This window comes from Triplophysa rosa, linkage group LG7 (genome assembly GCF_024868665.1).
Source record: "Triplophysa rosa linkage group LG7, Trosa_1v2, whole genome shotgun sequence".
NCBI lineage: Eukaryota > Metazoa > Chordata > Actinopteri > Cypriniformes > Nemacheilidae > Triplophysa > Triplophysa rosa.
The window spans coordinates 7,433,242-7,449,702 of NC_079896.1; the positions used below are offsets into that span (position 1 = coordinate 7,433,242).

At 37.6% G+C, this 16,461-nt stretch overlaps 3 protein-coding genes across 3 annotated transcripts; 2 read left to right on the forward strand and 1 right to left on the reverse strand.

Annotated features, from left to right (window-relative positions):
- Positions 1-789: 789 nt before the first annotated feature.
- On the reverse strand, positions 790-7,910 carry si:ch211-157b11.8 (fibroleukin). The gene is made up of 6 exons (XM_057338038.1): positions 5,037-7,910; positions 4,509-4,695; positions 3,764-3,853; positions 3,529-3,641; positions 2,875-3,137; positions 790-2,788 (listed from the first exon to the last, which is right to left on the reverse strand). The coding sequence occupies exons 1-6, from the start codon at positions 5,244-5,246 to the stop codon at positions 2,458-2,460; spliced, it is 1,194 nt and encodes a 397-aa protein (XP_057194021.1). The 5' UTR covers positions 5,247-7,910; the 3' UTR covers positions 790-2,457.
- Positions 7,911-8,060: 150 nt separating this feature from the next.
- On the forward strand, positions 8,061-9,248 carry LOC130556761 (histone H1.10). Its single transcript, XM_057338039.1, has one exon. It carries the CDS (start codon positions 8,188-8,190, stop codon positions 8,812-8,814), a length of 627 nt encoding a protein of 208 aa, XP_057194022.1. The 5' UTR covers positions 8,061-8,187; the 3' UTR covers positions 8,815-9,248.
- A 529-nt stretch (positions 9,249-9,777) lies between these two features.
- arpc4 (actin related protein 2/3 complex, subunit 4) lies at positions 9,778-14,855 on the forward strand. Its single transcript, XM_057338040.1, has 6 exons — positions 9,778-9,857; positions 10,758-10,876; positions 11,272-11,383; positions 11,596-11,691; positions 13,794-13,964; positions 14,060-14,855. Exons 1-6 carry the CDS (start codon positions 9,855-9,857, stop codon positions 14,063-14,065), a joined length of 507 nt encoding a protein of 168 aa, XP_057194023.1. The 5' UTR covers positions 9,778-9,854; the 3' UTR covers positions 14,066-14,855.
- The last annotated feature ends 1,606 nt before the right edge of the window (positions 14,856-16,461 follow it).

Consider the following 16,461-nt stretch of genomic DNA (forward strand, 5'->3'; position numbering starts at 1 on the left):
TTTGACACTAAAAGATTGTTCATAACCTAACCATCTATTGAATCTATGGAGGTTTGATCAAAAGACCTACAGATTAAAATTGTCTGTCATTTTTAACCCAAAGCTGCCATCTTCTGGCCATTCTTGAGGTGTAGAATCAAGACACTTCACATGAATTTAGAGATGTTGTCCACCACGCAGCCATCCTGGTACTTTGGGCCCTGTTTTTGTCATTGTCACGACTGGTTAAATACATAATGGCAAAATATAGACATGCTGTATATAAATATATAGCGTTTTGTGGAAGGTAATGTCAATATAAAATGCAACATAGCTTTCTTTGTTTGTTATATTAATTAGACTTGAGCAAGATCTGCTCCTGGAACAGAAACAGTATTAAGATGTTGAAAGTGTTCTTGTGGACAAATGCACATAAGCGTGTAACGTGTGGTAAGAGAGTAAGTGTATGTTTGCATAAGTGTTTTCAGCTTTAAGGGGATGTGCTGGGTAACTGTTGCCCGCTTTGGGTTTCCGGATTGGGCGCCTGCAGACTGCCAGTTCCCCCTCTCCCTCTCTCTCTATCTCTCTCTTCATCTCTCCTTTTATCTCTTTATCACACCAGCCAGGCTCTCAGCCAGGATACTGTGGTAACAGGCGAGCTGATTTCTGCTTCACCCTAGTGATGTTGATGGAGGAGAAAAGAGGAGAGGAGAAGGCCTGTCCATGTGCATGAGTTTCTTTGTGTTTATGGGTAAACTTTTATATTTATAATATAAAATGACAATTCATACTTTAATAAAAAATAATAAAAAATATATATATATATAAACACATACATAAAATTAGAACATGGCCAAGTTTGAAGTTTCAATCTTTTGAAGAGATAAAATGATCTCCAAACCACTGGATAAATAATATGTTGCCTTTATAGACCCTGGCCAGACATGATTTCGATAAAAATAATCTTTATATAGGAATACACTTCTGTATTTCTGTATCTATGAGTTTGAATATGTGCATGTGAAATTTCATATCTGGTTGATACTCAGCAGATCATAGGCAGAGAGTATTAATAGATACTGGCATCTCTTCGTGAATACAGCTAAACAGAGGCAGATTTGACAGAGTCTCACACACACTTTCTGACTCTCAAGCATCAAGATCAGAACCCCACCTTATTAATGTCATATTCCTGTGAGTTTGTTTGTGTGCATTTCAAATACCTATGATGCCATCACACTAAAATTCGAACACCCGACCGCAGTGGCTCACAACAAACTTTTAGATTTTTTTGTTTCCAAACCCAAATCATCCACAGTTTACTCCCTTTAGTGAAAGATGTAACGAGGATTTATGTCTTCGAACGTGTCGGTGGGAAAGATTGAATGTTTGGCAGCACAATTGAATGTTGGCTTTGGTATGGCAGCCGCTCACCTGGAGAGCGCACAGAGAAGGTGGATGACCATGTGCGTGATCGGCCATTTGATACCAAGTGGTTCAGCTTGTAGTAACATCATTTGTGCACAGGATTTGGGAATATCATTTTGATTGGAATTTAATTGTGAGTGATGCACAGCTTCTGAACTTTGACCTCTCTTCAATGTGATGCGTGCCATCCTTTACAAAGTACAGTTACCACTCATTTTTGAAAAACACACCCAGACAGGGTTGAAAGGTGTTAGCATTATTCTTTTTTTATATCTGATCCAGTTTAGCGACCCGTTTTTGTGTATATTGACCAATTAAAACTATTTTAAAGCTAATGCAAAATAATCCTTTCATGTATGACTTTATAACAACCCCAGTGCGTGAAAGGGTTAAAGGTGCTGTGTAATTTTTTGGAGGATCTATCGACAGAAATGCAATATAATATTACTATGTGTTCAGAGGTGTATAAAGACCTTACACAATGAAGCGTTATGTTTTTATTACCTTAGAATTAGCTATTTCTATCTACATACACCGCGGGTCCCCTTACATGGAATTCGGCATGTTGTTTCTACAGTAGCCCTAAAAGGACAAACTGCTCTACAGATCGCGTTTCGTAAATACATTATCTCCTTCGGCAAAGAAGGCATCTTAGTTCTGTGTCAGGCACTGTAGTGTTTCGAAAGGGAGGGGTGGAGTGAGCCATTTGTTGCACCGCTAGATGCCACTAAATTTCATACACTGGACCTTTAAATAAGAATTCAATTGAATAGAATTTAAATAAATGCATTCCTTTGAAATGGGGATATACACCAAAACTGTGAGATTTAAAATTTATTGTCTAAGAAAATGTTTATAAACATTCTCATATATCATACCACTGAAATTCTTAAATTCAATAAAATGTCTCGTCCAGGTTACAGTAAAACTAAAAGTCCTTGTCAAATATTTAAGATGAAAAAAGAATGCATGTGAATGCATACAGTAAAAATCATAAAGATTACATCATCAAATGTTGTAAAAAAAAACATCAGTTTCTTTGTGTCTTTCCTAGCTCCTTCTTGGTCTCGTTTTCATTTCGACACTTTTGAATGAGTATCTTTCTCCTGAGCGATAGTCGGTCAGGATATACCAGGTGCCCCAGTAGATTCCATCTGTGATGCCACTATAACGCCCGTGGTAGTAGCGTCCATTAAGGTTAGCTGCCAAACAGGAGTCAAACCACCAACCTGCACCATAGTACCGGGCACAGTTTCCAGCGGCGTAGCGGTCGTAATCCCGATCATACGTACTGAAAAATCTGCCTTCGTGATTATACTGTTTGCTATAACTGAGAGCATTGCCAGCATCGCCGTGGAAATCTCGAGCAGTTAGGCGGAACCTGACAGAGAGAGTAAAACATGCTGAATGAAAAGTGTAGATCATTAAATGAAGATTTTTATAGGAGGTGAATCTCAGTGTATGTACCTCTGGTTTTCTCCTGCCACTTTAAAGGTGTTATAGTTTGCATGCCGCTTCTGTTCGTGCCAGTCTTGGAGAGTGATGCGGAGGATGTGATGGCCACTGGAGGTTAGGGCATGGAGAACGGCGTTGCCTAACCAGTGCTCTGTCTGTGGGGAGCCGAATCCATCACGGTACTCCTGCCATGTTCGATTAAAGTCCGTTTTTCCATCAAACCGACGTTGGAACACTGTCCACCCACCACCGGCTGAAGTCATGTCACACACAGCCTGAAGAGAGAGAGGCTTTATTTGCACATTTATAGATCATAAGTGACATTTACAGTTTTACCAGATATGTATATGGGCAACTAAGCCACACTTCAACATGTACATTTTAATTTTTTTTAAAGATAGCATATAGAGTAAATTTACAGTTTGGGCTAAATGTATTTGGATACTTTCAGGTCATTAAACACACCTGAGGTCACCTGTCTGAACGTGAGGGGAAATGACCGCATACATTCGTTCAATAATATCACAGGACCAGTTAATTAAAAGTAATTGCAAAAATGTGAAGTTTTTTATTTTTTAGAAAGTGCTGTCAAAACCTGTCCTCTCCTTTTTCTGAGACTGTAGGAGTCGGACCATTTATAAACTAGTGTGTGTGGCTTTATTGTACCTCTAGCGCTGGCTGCTTTGGATCTGGTTGTATGGTGTAAATTCCGTTCTCTTTGATTCCTAATTGGTAGATCTCTTGACAATCTTGAGGGTAAAGCCCTGCTGTGGGAGGAACTGCCATATACACAAAACATATGTGAACATTTTTGCAGTAAATGTACTAGAGCTGCTGGAGTGCATGGGTGTGTTTGTTCTGTGTGTTTCTATTTGTTTATCTGTGTGAATGTGTGTCTCACCTGTTGGTTTGGGGCTGTTAGGTGTAGAACGTGTGATACCCTTTAACAACAGCAGCAAGTCTTTCTCTCCACCTCTGCCCACCACGTTTTCTGTGACAGAAGAGATCAGGAAACCAATCCTCATAGATTCAAACACATATATAGTTCCTAAATATTTTGACTATTCATAATTGTCTCTCAGATTATGATTCGAAACAATTAAGAAAATGGCCATGCAGGACATCAAAAGTAATTTAAAGTAGGATTTTTTGTTACAGCTCACTCTAACACTTCAAAACACTAGCAAAAAATCATTTCATATATTTAAATCAATTCAGGAGTCCATTATATAAGTGAAATTCTAGCTAAACTAAACTTTCTATGTTTTATAGGGATAAAACTGACAAAGGTATTTGATAAAAAAAGTTTAAAAAATTATACATAATAGAACAGCATATTAAAAATATTTGCTTATTAGATTGTTTGCTAGTTGAGTATTACTCTGTGATAAGGGTTGTTGTAAGGTTATGCAAAGGTTAAAGAAAGGTTATGAGAGGGTCAGTTCTTCCACGAGTCTGGCATTCCTTAGAACACCTTTGTTTGCCGAGTGTAAATTTGGTTTTAAGTTAATTGAGAGAATTGGTGAAGTAGCTGCTCTATTGAACGTACTGAAATCACACAATAATGTGATTTTTTAAGCCTATCAGTTTAATATATGAGGGTTTGAGTGGATGGCGGAATGACATATGTTGTGGATTGTAATAACCGAGTCTGGTGGACATCTCTCTGAGTCTCTGACTATGGCAGTGGAGGTCACATTCTGTCAGCACTGCTGCCATAAGAGCCAGAAAGGCTACGAGTGAATCAGACGCGTCCGTCCGACTCAAAGCCACCGATTCGTGTTGCAGCATACACCGCTGGAGCTGGATGAGACGTTCAGATGCATCAGACACCTACACGACGGAAGAAATACAAACACACGCAAGAGCATCTTTAATATCAGGTATCTCACTTAACAGTACATTTCTTTAGCCTGTAAAAGCATCAATAAACGAATCTCCCATATGTTATCACCTATTTCAAGACTGAGAAAGTAGCACTGATGCATTAGTTTTTTATTGATTGATTGATTTTAATAATCATAATAATTGTGAATGAACCACATGACCATGAAATTGTAACTATATAGTTTAGGTGTTAGTACTGATCATTTATAAAAAATATTCAAACATTCACACTACATAACACATGCACATCTGTTGTCTCATATGCGCTTACATGCACAAAGTCTTACCTGTGCGCTTCTGCGATTCTCTGAAGTTTTTCTGAGCCGTGAGTCCTGCGAGTGATGCATTTTAGGGGGTGAAGCTGTTGCACTGCAGCTACCCTCACATATGCTGTTGGGGGGTCCGGCCACCAAGGTATCCCTCTGTCCCAGCACGTACATGCGCATCATGTCGGCTCCTAGCAAAAGCAAGGGCAGCACGCACACACATGCACGCATGGTGCTCGGTCCACCAGTGGGAAATAACTGTCCAAAGAGATAGTATGCACCTGTTCCTTCGATTTTCCTCTCTTTAGTTTACTAGTTTCTCCCCTAATACCTATCCTTCATTTTTTTTTCTATTGCCACACTCTTGTTGCTCTGTTTTTTTTTTCGTCTTCTCGGATCTGAAGTTGTACACAGTTGTGTAGTGTCCTCTGTAGTCAATTTCTCACTCAATCCTCCACATTGTAATCTCACTATGTGCTCCTCGTTGTCTCTTCTCCTGTTTTTCTCTTTTATTTGATCTTCTCTCGTCTATCCCTCCCTCTCGCTCTCCTGTGCTCCTTTTTTGTTTGTAAGGCTCTTTTGGCTCAGATTCCTAGATAACTGTGGCTCTTTGCTGTCTGACATGCACCGGTACACCCACCCCCTAATAGACACACATACTCAGACCTATACACACTCACTTTCTAACTGATGGTAGTGAGTTCACCATAAAAAAAATATTGAATTACTTACATTACACTAGAATCTATCAAATATTATGCTTATATATATCACATAAAATGCAAAGTTAAATAAGGTCTTTGTTTATCAGGTTTTAACTCTTTAACTCTTCAGCATATGTGTGGCTTTGAATGTGTGTAAAGTTTTGTACCAAGTTTGTTAAGGGTTGTAAAAACTAGAGGCATTCCTCTTTTAACAGTCATATTAAGAGACAGACAGACACACACACTAATTCATATACATACATAGGCAGAGCAGGACAAAACTCTTGAATAAGTTGACCCATGCTACACTTTGACCCCTAACCTTTCTCTGTCTCCAGGAGGAAGGTGCTAGACCTGTTTTATTGAGGGATGTTTGCTCTTTGTGTGCATGTTACAGGAAATGGTAAGAACGACTATAAATACAGCTGTAAATGTGTTAATGTGCATATTGCAGTAAATGTGTGATTACCTGTTCAACTCATTTGGGATAGAGTGATGATTGAAAATATACACTTAATGCAACAAGATTAAGTTTTGATCTTTTTGTGATTGGGTTCAAAAGTATCTGTTATTATACAGCATGTGCAGCACAGACATTGATTATTCATTTGTAAACTAAAATCATCCACGAGCATAATCATAACCAGTGGATATGCTTGAGCTGCCATCTAGTGTTGAACATGTGCAATGACGTCATCCGTCGCTGTCAAGTGTTTACAAAACAAAATAAACACTTTTCAGACCTTGAACTTCACTTTATTGAATTCTCTCTTTTATAACAGTTACACAATAATAGTAATAGTGAGTTTGACGTAAACAGGTTGAGAGAAAAGTCAATGCTTTAAAAAAAATGAACGCTTCTACCAAAATATCTATAGGAACAGAGGTGTTGTATTATGAACGTCAACATACTGTAAAGTGGCCATCTGGAAAGGATTTGTTTTTATATGAGAGCATTCATTTTCTCATTATATACAGTAGCACCATATCAGTAAATACCATATTCAAAAAATAACTTGTGAATTGTGAAAGTAATTTGTGAACAACATAACTTTTAGGAAATAACTTGCAATCACAATAACTTGCACGAGTCATTTACAGTTTTGTATTTTTATAGAACTCTCAAGATACCCAAATATTAATTTCCACCTCGTAACAAAAGACAATTCCTTTTAGATTAGTTGCATTTGATTAACAAAACATAAGCATACCAATATCCCTTACTTTCCCTTAACATTTATTTTATAACATCTTCACATCACAACATGTAACATAACCTCCCATGCAAAGGTATTTTGAGGTTCAGAGAGAAATTATTTTATACTTAACAAATCTGAATGGGCAGGTTTTTAATGAACTATTCTACTCTTTGGCGACCCCTGAAGTAAGTAGTTAATGCCACACTAGAGGGTGGGGTTCTCACGTTTTAAAAAATGCCCCGAACTAAGCCCCCCCAAGTGATGCACACTGTTATTCAAAATATAATATAAAATATTTACGTACAATTTTTATGGACAGCTGCTCGCAGTCTAATAGTTATTAGATTATATTAACAGCAACTCGAAAATATTTGAGGGACATACATGTTTTAACGTCAATTTAACAGTTGACTGAAGACTGAAAGTTTTCAACAACACAGTTTTCTGTTCTCTATTTTTGCAGCTCAGTACCACAATAAGAAGCTGATGTTTACTAGCCTATATGTTGCATCATCTGTGACCATAAAATAGGCACATAAATATTCAGGAATACCAACCGCTTTGTTATAATAAACAATAAATTTAATCTTGAAATGTGAGGTTATTTATGTATTTCATAAAACATGTCGATCTCACGTGTGTTTATTTTCCCAGGGTGGCGTCATTCTAAATAGGCAGCGATACGTTTCATTTTACCAGGAAGTCAAGAGAGAAATGCAGAGGAAAGAAGTTTGTCAATACACAGCCACGCGAGGGCGTTTAATGTGCTAGTTATGTGAAATTAAACTTTTTATATATCGAAAGCGTGTCATAATGTGGAACAAACAAAACAATTCTAGCTTCTTCTGCATCTTTATTTCCATCGCCCATTCAATACCTTGACTGACTTTATATCCAAAAAGAGATTTTTATTCGCAAAGTTGATGCCCCTACCCACAATCGCAAGGTATTCTGTGGGTGCGAACTTTTCTTTGCCTTCTCTCGACATCGTTTTGCGTTTATGTTACGTCTTTCACATACTGCTAGAAAGAGCATCGTCTACACTCCCTGTGTAAATAATCCACTTTTGTAAAATACGTTTAAGTAACAAGAAAAAAGCGACCAAAGTCGTGGAAGAAAACACAACTCTTCGCCTCTGTCGAATGTGTTGTTGTTCTCAACCACGTCCGCGTATCGCCGTTAAATCTCAATCATGAAACTCCGTGGCGATGCTCACTCACATCTCATAGCAGATATTCCCACGGTCTCAATAAGCATATTTCGCATATCATGTCTGCGAAGATGGAAGAATCAGCGCCAGCCCCCACTCCAACAATAACCAAAACGAAGAAGACACCGACGAAAAAGGCAAAACCTGCAGTAACTGGCTCGCCAACCAACAAGAAGAAAAAGAAGAGCAAGAAGACGCCTGGCAAGTACAGCCAGCTCGTCATTAATGCGATCCAAACCCTGGGTGAGAAAAACGGCTCGTCTCTTTTTAAGATCTACAAAGAAGCGAAAAAAGAAAGCTGGTTTGATCAGCAGAACGGCCGCATGTATCTGCGCTACTCCATCCGCGCTCTCCTGCTCAACGACACGCTCGTGCAGGTGAAAGGACTGGGAGCTAACGGCTCTTTCAAGCTCAATAAGATGAAATTTGAGAAAAAGACAAAGAAAAGTGCCGCCAAGCCAACCAAGTCAGAGAAGTCTGTCCAACCCGCGCCCAAAAAAGCAGAGGCTAAGAAAGGGGGTGCAAAGAAGAGCACGAAAAAGAGCTCCGGCGGTAAAAAGAAAACAACCCCCGCTGCCACAGAGAAGCCGAGTGTGAAGAAGACGTCCACCAAACCGAAGAAAGCAGCTGCCAAAAAACCTAAAGTCGCGGCTAAGAAAGCAACCAAGGCAAAGAAGTCAAAATAGACTGAAATAGCGGAATCGTTTATGTAAATATGAGAATTGAGTGATGTAAGGGGAACAATTTGCCATTTTTTATTTTATTTTTGGAAATTTGGTTTTGTTTTCTGTTTGGGGTTTGTTGTAAAACTTCTAGAAATGGCTTTATAGAGACACACCCACTTATGTTTCTGCGCTGCAATACGTCATGCTTTTTTGAAATGCGATTGCTGTTGATGTAAATTAGTACGCTGAATAGTTGAGTTTTAACAAGAGTTTTGACATGTTGTTTAGAAGATGAAGAAAATGGGAACACTTTGTAAATTTAAGTTTATACATGTTTTTCTTTTATTGCAACAACTGTTCTGTTTTTGCAACCTTCTGTGCAACCTTTTATTGATGGATGTTAAAAAGAGATGCCTTTTGTTTGGTAAGACAATAAACTTTTGATATATAAAATCTGTCATTTCTGTTTCGCGCAGTGAGTTTTCTATAACATTATAAGATTTGTATTTTTTTAATTAAATTTTGTAAAACATTTTAGGACTTAATGATTCCGTACAGCCTCGTGCCATGATTTTTTTTTCTATTAACATTGTAAAAAGTACAATAAATAAAACAAATTCAATAAAAAAGTCATTTCAGAGAGAAAACTACAGTAATGTCATCAATAATGCATTATTTAAGGGATAATGTACATGCAGCCGCAGAAATAAGCTTTTTGTTATCTGGGAATAACGAACCTGCAAATGTCTCGACTGGCCAATCAGAATAAAACATTCCTACGAGCCGTGTAATAAACGCAATCAACAGATATAATCAGATATAATATCTCTCAGATATCTTTTCTCAGATGTCTTTTTAGTTAGTTTATAAAAAGTAATCGTACAATTATTAGTTGGATTTGAATAGATTTCACCTTCTATAAACAGCAACCTAAGCAGGAGAAAAGAGGTGCACCCCTATTTAGCGAAATAGTGGTATGTCCCAACGTGTGGCGTTTACTCGTCGCGGAAGTCGCCGGTGTTTGTAGCACTTCCGTCTTCTGCTCCAACTGGTACACAGAAATGGTAGGATTGTCTTTGAACACTTCAGAAAAACATATATTAAAATAGATGCAATTGTTTGAGTTACGTGAAACCACTGGAGTAAGCTAATTGTTAGATTTCTGGTTTTGTTTCTGCGCTGACGGGAAGTTGCTCAATTTGCGCATACTGCTAAATCACTAGCTAACACCCACACCCATATTCTCCTGCCGGGGGTAGTGTGAGATTAATTTGACATTGTGCATTTGGTGTGTAGTAACATCGCTTGCTTTTTTGTTGTTGGATTCGTGTACTAGGAGAAAACCAATTCAAATTGACCTCCCTTCATATGCACCGATAGCGAGCTATGATTTGTTGGTCCTGACACTGCTTTGATTATACTGATGTTTTTTTTATCCCGTAGTAAAGTGTCGGCATGTTACCTGTTGATAAAAATGATCTCTGTATTAACCTGCTTGACCTGTTTTATTTATTCAATTTATTTAATTAATAATACTCACATATACAGTATTGCAACATTTGAGATATAACGCATATTTGCCTTAGAAGTCTAATGTTCCCAGACCCAGACATTTTGCTCATATTTATTTATTGTCTACTTCTTTATTGTAATTCTAAAAAAGGTCAGTTAGGTCTGTCTTTCACGCAGATATGTGCACTTCCTCCATGGTTTGTATTTAAATTCAGGAAGTGACTAGATTTAGACAGTCCATTCTAGAATAATATATATGTTAAATTGCAACATGACAAAGCCACTTTATGGTGTGTAGTGCATGCCTCTTTTGGAGCACAGTATCCCAAGAATTCCCCTGCAGGTTCAGACGTGCATTTAAAAAACACAATATGGAAGTTGTGAACAGTATGCTATCTGTATGCAGCCTGTGAGGTTTGGCACATACAGATTTAGTTCCTTTATTTTGGCAGACGGCAACTCTGCGTCCGTACCTGAATGCAGTGCGTGCTACACTGCAAGCCGCTCTCTGTCTGGAGAACTTTTCCTCACAGGTGGTTGAACGACATAACAAACCCGAGGTTGAAGTGAGGTAGGTGTGTGCGACTATTGATTGCGACTATTGATTGCATGTGTTTTTGATCTCTCTGTAAAAGATACCCACATCCTATTCCATGGTTTAAAGTTAGCATCTTGTCTCTCTCTTTGTGTTGTTGTGATGCATGTTTGCATGTTCTGCAATATAAGCCACATAGTTACATACATGCTATCATGCAACACATTTTACATTGAATTCATGCTTTTATTTTTAGATTAAGTTCCATTGTTATCATAAGAACCTCATACTATGTGATGGTTTCTGTTCCTTTTATTAAACTTCTTGTAGGCCATGTGACAGAAATTCAGCATACCAGTTTAAACTACTGTTTCATACCATGTTGTATGTCTTGTACTTACTCAAGTATCTTTATGTGTGTATGTCACCAGGAGCAGTAAAGAGCTGTTGCTTCAGCCTGTTGTGATCAGTAGGAATGATAAAGAGAAGGTTCTAATAGAAGGATCCATCAACTCTGTAAGAGTCAGCATTGCTGTAAAACAGGTAAATGCCATCTGAACGTGCAATTGTGTTCCAACTTTTCTGAGATCTGTGGAAGTATTGCAATGGTAATACAGTAAGAGAAACTGCATGGTTTCACTTTTTTGACTGCGAATGCAGTCCAGTAAAGGTGCTAGCAACTAGAACCACCTGAGAATTGTTTCTCTTGTAAATTGTCTATGATCCGGTGATGCACATCAATTGGTCCTTTGAAGGCTGATGAGATTGAAAAGATTCTGTGCCACAAGTTCATGCGTTTTATGATGATGAGAGCCGAGAACTTCTTCATTCTGCGGAGGAAACCTGTTGAGGTGAGAATTTTCACTTGCTTGTTTACAGTGCAATTTTATTTGCTTATTCTTGTTTCGATTTACTTTTACATTGCTGGGCTTTTGCTGACAACCTAATTAGGGGTCAAGCCCCGAAGGGGCGGAGACCCGTATTGTGTTTGTTAGTTTTCTACTTCTTCCGCCATTCTATGGTTCGGTTCTATGGCAGCCCATAGAACCGTACATAGGAAAGTTATGAGATTTGGCACACAGATAGAAGACAGCTCACGGCGATTCGAATGCACCCATGTCATTTTCCGTCATGAATATTTTCCCGGCATTTTGAATTATTCGAAAAACATACTTTTTCGAACTCATCCTAGAGCTTTTCACCGACTTGTACAAAATTTGGTATGGAGCATCTAGAGACAGTGCTGCCAAAAAGTTATCAAAGGATTTTCGATTGGTCAACCCGTTCTCGTCAACGAATTCCATGGAGAGCTCGCCAAAATGGATTTGATGCTGTATCTTCGCCAAACTTTCACTTATCGACACGAAATTTGGTAGGTGTCATCACAAGCCCAACTTGAGGTAACATGCTGTGTTTCGGCGCAGCGCCACCTAGTGGTCCAGTTACGAAAAATGACTATTTTTGCTTATAACTTCTGAACGGTTTGTCCAAAAATCTAAAAGTTGACCTCGTTAGATGCGGGTTGTTATGCCGATTTGAACGATATCCAGGTTTAAGGAGTCATGTCCTTAGATTTCGGAATCCTTGCTGAGTCCAACGATACCAAACATGCCAGGTTTCGCCTTACGGTTTGGCCTGTAGTGTGATTCAGCGCAAAAAAAAAATTTGTGATTAACTTTGCAACCGTTACTCCGATCGAGACGAAACCAGCGTAGGAAACACGTAACATTTAGGGGTTTACTTAACTCACGGGCCAAATGTCAAAATTTCCATGGTAAGTGGCCAAAAAATGCAAAAAAAGAATTTTTGCTTTTCTGAGTGTACATGCTTATAACTTATAAACGAAATGCGATATATTCACCAAATTTTACACGTTGATTTATGGGCACGGTCTGAGAACACACATAAAAGTTGGTAGGGCTTTTAATTAAACAAAACGTTAAATAGGTTCTGATTGACTTCAAAATTGACACTGCAAAACTTTGTGTATTGACACTAAAGTTTGTACGTATCACCAATGGCACATCTTGCTCACCCCATAGAAATTTGGTGACAGTGCCACCTAATGATCAAAAGTTATAAGCAATTTTCTTGTGTTCTAACTGCCTTTCCCTGTGTTTTTAAACTTGGTTTTCAAAATGTGATGATCATCTGACATGTCCAAAATACTAACTCGGTCTGCCTTTGTGGGCTTCGCCTATTTGGATTTATTTCTTAAAATGCAGTATTTTAGAAACTCAATGGCAGGTCGCTATAAAACTTGGTATGGTTCATCAAGGTCTTGTTCTGAGAGGACCTGTAAAGTTATATGTCAGCGCCCCCTAGTGGTCAAGTTATATAACGAAATGTATTAATCTGCTAGTTACATAGGAGGAAATCAACATAATGTTATTTGATTCACATTAGTATATTTGTTGGCTCAAGCCGAGTTCATTGATATCAAAGTTGTCATATTCCACCATAATTCCTGTCTGTCATATAGAATTACATAAAAAACATACTCCTCCTACAAAAGCTGTCTGATTTGCACTGAATTTTGTATATAGTTTCTAGGGACACCTCTAAATAACGTTAATAATAGTTTTTTGATTGATCAAATGGTTCTCAAATAGAGCCTTAACGAAATCAAGGTGAGCACACCAAAGGGTCATGCTTTAAAATGTATTCATTTTTTTCAAATCTGCTTCATCTTAGACCATTTATAAAAGAATGCATTATTAGATTAGTTTCACAACTTGCCAGTCATTAAGACAGAGACATTTTAGAAGCATCTCTGATTTTAACTTGTGTAACATTTTAGACATTTTGGTTATAAATATAAACCTTTGTCAAAGACCTGAAATAAATTCAGAGATTGTTTTTAGCTTCATCACCCAGCAAAAGCAGGCTTCCATTAAATGCCCTGATTTAATGTAATATTTTACCAGTAAATGTTCTCCTTTTCTCTCCTCAGGGATATGACATCAGTTTCCTCATTACTAACTTCCACACAGAACAGATGTACAAGCATAAGTTAGTGGACTTTGTCATTCACTTTATGGAGGAGATTGATAAAGAAATCAGCGAGATGAAGCTGTCAGTCAACGCCAGGGCTCGCATAGTTGCAGAGGAGTTCCTCAAAAATGTGAGTCTCTCTGTAATATGCCAGTTTATTGATTTTATACAAAAGGAGTTTAAGAATTTTGTCACACCAACCTGTTCTGTATTCCTTTGGTGCAGTTTTAGGAGATTATCAGTGCACTCTCTGCTGGCTGCAGTACCCGCCGTGTCACCTCAGAATAGTGGATGAAGAGTTTTGGGGCCAGTGAGGGAGGAGTTAAAGTGTGATTGACGACCAACCTGGAACATCACCAAAGGGGAAAGAGTAAAGGATGTGGCCTCTGTCAGAGGATTGAATTCAGAGGATTGCAGTATTTAAGAGCAGACTGATGGATTTCAATGATAGACGTTGTACTCCTTTTGCTGTTTCAAACTTTTTTTTGTATTTGATTTGTCATCCCACCCTCCCCTGCCTTTTATGTCAATATTTGTCAATGCCCTTTAACTAATGACCTCATTTGTTAAAAGTATTCTGTTTTTCTGAAATTCCTATATTGTTTCCTGCTTGATAGCTTATCTAAGACCCCTTCATTTTTAGTTTAGTGGTAGGTAAGTGCTCACAACATTGCAATATTTTTAATATGCCTCAGCTTTCCCTTGTGCTCATGAATATGTATGTACATATTAAAAATGCATAGACTCATTTTACCTCTGCCTTTCTAACAAACTTTAAAATCAGGGCGAGTCTATATAGATAAAATCGAATTGATGCTCATGAGCACAAAGGAAAAAATGTTCCAATAATTTAAACGCTCTGTTTTGTCAGTGTTTTTTATAAATATGTATACTGTGTTCAAATGACCATTTTCATGTTGTTTTGATATAAATAGACCCACACACTGGTGCACATGGAACATACCATATCAGTGATGGCAAAATGATGATAATGCTAAAATAAATCCCTTTATTGCTTCTATGTTGTGTTTGTGTGCACTGTGGAGAAGATAACCTTTATGTTCAAACACAAATCATGATAAATGCAGTCAATATCACATGTTAAAGTTGTAAATGTGATGTAGCACAATGACGACCCATATTTGAAGACTTTAAAAAGACCACTAAGATTATGGTCGGTCAAGTCATTTTATAGTGTTGTAATTGGTTTGGGTGATAATTGCACTTAATTGAGCAACATATAATTGCACTAAAACGAACATGCATTACATTTCATTTGAATTTTCAATATGTATTTACTTTTTTTTATTGCGTTGAAGCAAAGAATTTCATCTTCACACAACAATTCTACCCGATATAATAAAAACACAGGAACCAATAACAAGTACTTAACACTCTTTAAGCTCTTTTTTGGAACTGTCTTCACGGGACATCTCCTTTCACGTGTCTGTATTAACACGTGTTAATCCTTACAAGTATAATATGAATTGAAATCATATATCCCTTTTGAGCTCATCCTGAAGAATAAGAATAAAAACACTGCAACCTTAAAGTACTACTGCTATAAAACACTAGCAATTTGGTGTTACTATGTATTAGTCACTCCCATCATCAGATCATCATTAAGTTTTTTTATTGTCATTGTGCAAGATTATAAAACGAAATTTAATTCAAATTAAACAAATTGACAGAAAAAATAAAACTAACACTGAGATGGGTCAATATTAAAGAATGGTTTTACAACCATATGGTGTTTTGGTAGTTCAATATTTGTATAAATATTTGATAAAGTGATGGGGGATTTGACACCTCGCATAACTCTCAAGTCTCCGAAGACTGTTTATTACTCATTTATTAATTTAGAAATATGGCCCTGTGAAAGTGAAAGGCTTCTTTTGTGAATTCGCACCAGATTTACTAACAGCTTGCGACAGCGCAAATAACTATTTTCGCGTAAAAAACCCCACTGTCGGTATTTATTAAAGAGATGCAGTGAAAATTAGTGCTGAAAAGGCGTGGACACAAGCTGTTTTTGAGACTGACCTTATTGCATATGCATTTGTAGTAGTTTTCTCTTCAGAAGCAAACTTTATGGGAGGACTGTATTTAAATGAATCACACAACAAGATTTAATAAGGTTTGTGTTCGTGATAAATGAAAATTCTGTCATCATTTTCTCACCCTCTTGTCATTTCAAACCTTTATGACTTTCTTTCTTCCACAGAACACAAAAGAAGATATTTTGATGAACGTTGGTAACTGAACAGCACTGGCCCCCATTCACTTCTCGTATGGACACAAAACCAATGCAAGTGAATGGGAGCCAGTTAACAACATTCTTCCAAATATCTACTTTTGCTTTCTGCAGAAGAAAGAAAGTCATACAGGTTTGAAATGAGAAGAGGGTGAGTAAATGATGACAGAATTGTCATTTTTGGGTGAACTCACTGTAAACCCTGCGCTAATTTGCTGTTAAAACTGTAGATTGCGTTGGTCATTATGGGAATTAGATTCCCATGTTTAGTAAATCTGGCCCTTAGTGTTTTCTGTACATAAAATCATGATGTCAAGAACATTTTGTGAAAATATAGCCTTGATATCTTAAATATTGACTGAGTAAGACCATG

Bases quoted from the DNA above. Each gene is read 5' to 3' on its own strand.
- si:ch211-157b11.8 (XM_057338038.1), bottom strand. From the start codon at position 5,246: ATGCGTGCATGTGTGTGCGTGCTGCCCTTGCTTTTGCTAGGAGCCGAC. The intron at 3,642-3,763 runs GTGAGACACACA...TGTATATGGCAG, and splicing joins TAACAGCCCCAAACCAACAG to TTCCTCCCACAGCAGGGCTT. The intron at 2,789-2,874 runs GTACATACACTG...TCTCTCTGTCAG, and splicing joins GTGGCAGGAGAAAACCAGAG to GTTCCGCCTAACTGCTCGAG.
- LOC130556761 (XM_057338039.1), top strand. From the start codon at position 8,188: ATGTCTGCGAAGATGGAAGAATCAGCGCCAGCCCCCACTCCAACAATA.
- arpc4 (XM_057338040.1), top strand. The intron at 10,877-11,271 runs GTAGGTGTGTGC...GTATGTCACCAG, and splicing joins AAACCCGAGGTTGAAGTGAG to GAGCAGTAAAGAGCTGTTGC. The intron at 11,384-11,595 runs GTAAATGCCATC...GGTCCTTTGAAG, and splicing joins TCAGCATTGCTGTAAAACAG to GCTGATGAGATTGAAAAGAT.